The following is a 4,400-nucleotide window of genomic DNA, read 5'->3' on the forward strand; positions in this document are numbered from 1 at the left end:
CACTATCTTAGCGTAAGGACCTTCGGTCGATGGAAGAGTCAGTCGGCCGATGGTAAAAGATGACCGGTCGGTGGACAAAAGACGAACGGACGATGGTTAAGTCAAACGGTTCTAAGTTATGAAAGACAGTCCTCTGGTTCACTGATAGACGATCGGTCGATGGTGTCTGACGTACGGTCGATGGTAGTGACGAACGGTCGATGGTCTAGGACGATCGGCCGAGGGTAGTTCTTACGAATTCTGGGCAGAAAAGACTAGGGTTTTTCGACAAAAACTTCAATCTTGATCAAATCTGACGTTCTAGACTTAAACAAAATCGACAGAAACCTCAGAAAAACACCCTTGAACAAAAATAGACTCGAAAACACAAGATTTAAACGTAAAAATCTCAACTTTTGATTGAAAACCCGTTTAGACCAAAACCCTAAAACAAGAAAAAAACTATAAAATCGACTCCAATACGTTTGGATCAGCAACTCTACGCTCTGATACCACTTTGCAGACGAACTAGGGACCTTAGATCAAACGTATTAACCTAGATTAACGGCGGAAACGATAACTAGGGCGAGTCGAATACTTAATTAACTATCGGGATCAATCTAACCAACAAATAGTTGATATAATCGATGCCTAGAGCCTTGTATTCGGTTGGGGATTGGTCTGGGACGATAGACACAGAGTTATACGACGGCTAAAGGGTTTTTGGTGTGTAACCTTACAATAAACCACAAAACCCGTATATATATATCTTCAGTGACCATCGGCCGGTGGTCTAAGACCTACGGCCGATGGTGAGAGTCCCTCGACCGATGGTCCCTACCATCGGTCGATGGTCTGAGCAGCCAACCAACTGCTCTGAACCATTTCACGACATTATACTAAGCAATTCACATACAAAGTATTAATGACGATGTTCAAACATGACTGAAATACGAAATACAAAACTAATAGAACTCGGGATTATTGACCAACAGCCTCAACCATAAACATCTTAAAATTTTCCATAGCCAAAGACGTATCTTCCGCCAAGAACAAATGAATAACTCGCTCCAAACTTGCATCAACGAAACCAAGAAACAAAAACTGTGGAAATAGCCAAAACATTGACATTGGGATGATTTCGCCTGGTTTGTTTGAAAAACCATGTAATCTTAGCAATCCTAATCTTGATTTTTCCACTAATGCAGCTATCGAATAACAAATTGTAGCGTAGATATAGCATCCGTTACTGCCTTATGAAGCATTTCTTTGTTTTCGTCCGTTATGTTGTTTTTTACTTTTTTTTCTTGCTTCTTCATGGTATTGATTCTTTGTAGAAATATACACATTAAAAAGGTATGATATGTTAATGAATTCAAAGCCGAATATTACCGTGGGTTTCAAGTACTTTGCTTGTTCAATGAAATAATTGCTACCGACTGAACTTAATGGGAAAAGGATAACGAAGACAACCCCCATCCATAACATCCTTACAATTGTTTTTGTATTTTCGACTTCTTGAATGCTACAAAGTCTCCATCTGTTTTGCCTTTCGTAGTCAACTGGTGGTCGAATTGCAGCTTTCTCTAAGAACCTGCAACACGATGACTCAAGTTAAACAACAAAAAAGAGATCTAGTAATTGGAAACACATTTGAAATAATTACAAACTAATAAACTAGATGTTGTAACCGCAAGGTGCTGATTGAAGAAATTACAAACTAAAAAACTAAATGTTGTAACCTATATATATACATATCTCATATACATATATATATACACACACGCACATATATATAGGGAGAGGATTCAGTGAGAACTTTTTTAGTGTGAGAACTCTAGGAACTCCAAAAACACTCAAAATACACTAAAATTCGAGCAAAAAGGGGCACGGACGAACAAAAAAAAGGAAATTCGAGCAAAATTCAAAAATACGGACGAACAAAAAATCATAGTCGAGCAAAAAAAAAAATTTTTTTTTTTTTTTTTTTGAAAAAAAATGTAGAACACATTTTTGTTCGAATATCAAATTTTTCGTTCGACTACCAGCATGTTCTACAATTTTTTGTTCGAATACAAAAATGTAGAACACATTTTTGTTCGAATTTCTTTTTTTTTGTTCGGCCGTGTTTTTTTTTTGTTCGGCCGTGTTTTTTTTGTTCGACTTTCCAATTTTTTGTTCGAATATCACTTTTTTGTTCGTCCGTGTCCCATTTTTGCTCGAATTTCACCTTTTTTGCTCGAATTTCCCTTTTTTGCTCGAATTTCAGTGTATTTTTGAGTTCTCAGGGTTCTCACACCAAAAAAGTTCTCATTTGATCCCTCTACTATATATATATATATATATATATATATATATATATATATATATATATATATATATATATATATATATATATATATATATATATATATATGTATGTTGGTGCATTGGTGGTAACCTGACTTCCGCGGTGTAACTCTCATGTGCTGTAAAAATATATATCTCTTGTGGTACCCGCACATTTCATGGGCCTCGGAGGTATCGAACGTCCGCTTTTGAGCCTAATCCGATGAATTTTACCACACGCGATACTCGTATGGATTTGTCGTGGGGGTTTCTTAATCGCCGTTAAAAAGAAAAACTAGTTTTATGGTGGATCAGTGGAACCTTTGCTTTCAAGTACATCGCAATTAACCAAAATGATTGTCGATAACACTAAAATCACCAACATACCTGAGAGTAGAGCTGCAATGTAGGGGCGAATCATCTATTTTAATTTTTTGGTAGAAACCAACCGAATCGTAAGGGAGTTTTTGGGATATGTTTGAAATAGAGGCCACAAAGACTCTTAAAATAGTTGTAACCTGACTTGTTACAGGCTTATCGATGTACAATTTGTGCGACCAAGATTTTCCCATCAAGAGAAACAGCGCCACCGAGCTATAAACTGAAGAAACCCCGAAAATGATTGACCAAGGTGCTACAAGCAAAACGCTAACTTGCAGCGCTATATAATCACCTCCACGAGTTACTATTTCCCTCGTTGACTTCTGCTCATTTGCATCGCCTTTGTAATTCATTGTTTCCATGATAGCATCACGAGAAGATCTTCCTATCATTATCAATACAAGAGCCAGATAGAAAAAAGATTGTTGCATTTCGCTAACGCTTTTCATTTTGTATTCGCTACATGATCCAGTAATAAGTCTATATAGCCATGATGGAGTTGAGATCGACATAAGCCCCATTCCCTATTCAAGAAACCAAACAAGTTCATAAATTCGCCAAATCTTACATACAAGTTCCTCGTATATTAAATCTTATAGATAAACCATCCTAAAATAGCCCAATGGTTGGACTTGATATCATTACAAAATGTCTGAGGTTTAAACTTCACTAGAAGCATATCTTGGGTGACTAGGATATGATTGAAATTGGTCGTATACTTCACCCATTTTGCCATTATTAATTTAAATATATTTAATATATTGATAATCACAAGATTAAAATAAAATGACTAACCAGTGCAGAGGCAGTGGTTGAGAAGATGAGCATCCAATAACTGCTGATATAGTTATCCAAAAGAAACAGAAAGACCAAGGGCAAGACTTTAGTGGTCCCCACCCAGATGTTTATCAGACCAGCAGCGTATGTAATTCCAGTTTCCCAAACATCGGTTACATATTTGATTAACATAAGCACTGCTAATCTTTCAACTAAACCTGCAATATGTACAACTGCGCGCAGGCAATTGAAATAAACATAAAACTATATAAGTACATATACAGATATACACATTCTGATTAAATAAACAGTTAATTGTTATATTAGTATCACATGAACAAGTGAGTACACAAGAAAAGGTGGCTTACTGCAAAGAGCATCCAAAAAGTTGGCCATTTTGGTGGGCTTTGATGTTTACTGCATTAACTTCCAGCAGCTAGAAGGAAAATAAAAATAAATAAATAAAGAATTACAAGGAAGATAAATAATAAGTCAAATTAAAATGGTTGATATCATCATGCTCAAGTTTATCTTTTGAGTAAATGAAGGCTTATTGACTTAATGAACATCTATTATTTCACTGAATATGCATATGGGGACTATTGGGCCTGCTGCACAACGACTTCTTTTAGTTGACTTATCAACGCAATTTACACAAAAAAAAAATCTCTAAATTTATATTAAATAAATAATTAAATAATAATATATAGATGCAGTGTATGTTATGTAGTGTAAATTTTGTCCATGTGTATACATGAATGGCGGATTTGGTCCAAAGGTTTTTAACTTATGTCTTTAGAGTCCAATGTTATTTTGAATTCTACTATATGTTCAGAATTGTGACATTTTATAATATAATGATTTTAGATATCAAAGTTTAGTCATGTTATGTGGTTGAATTAAAAAACAATGGATTACTATTTTGACATATTATT

At 35.2% G+C, this 4,400-nt stretch overlaps 1 protein-coding gene across 1 annotated transcript; it reads right to left on the reverse strand.

Annotated features, from left to right (window-relative positions):
• Positions 1–960: 960 nt before the first annotated feature.
• LOC139902248 (protein NRT1/ PTR FAMILY 5.5-like) lies at positions 961–3,861 on the reverse strand. The gene is made up of 5 exons (XM_071884892.1): positions 3,834–3,861; positions 3,484–3,683; positions 2,695–3,212; positions 1,372–1,573; positions 961–1,083 (listed from the first exon to the last, which is right to left on the reverse strand). The coding sequence occupies exons 1-5, from the start codon at positions 3,859–3,861 to the stop codon at positions 961–963; spliced, it is 1,071 nt and encodes a 356-aa protein (XP_071740993.1).
• Positions 3,862–4,400: the final 539 nt, after the last annotated feature.

The sequence above is a fragment of the Rutidosis leptorrhynchoides genome, chromosome 3, assembly GCF_046630445.1.
Source record: "Rutidosis leptorrhynchoides isolate AG116_Rl617_1_P2 chromosome 3, CSIRO_AGI_Rlap_v1, whole genome shotgun sequence".
Classification (NCBI taxonomy): domain Eukaryota; kingdom Viridiplantae; phylum Streptophyta; class Magnoliopsida; order Asterales; family Asteraceae; genus Rutidosis; species Rutidosis leptorrhynchoides.

Coding starts and splice junctions, on each gene's coding strand:
- LOC139902248 (XM_071884892.1), bottom strand. CDS start 3,861: ATGGCCAACTTTTTGGATGCTCTTTGCA. Junction 3,684..3,833: donor CTTTTTGGATGCTCTTTGCA/GTAAGCCACCTT, acceptor TACATATTGCAG/GTTTAGTTGAAAGATTAGCA. Junction 1,574..2,694: donor CATTGCAGCTCTACTCTCAG/GTATGTTGGTGA, acceptor ATCGTGTTGCAG/GTTCTTAGAGAAAGCTGCAA.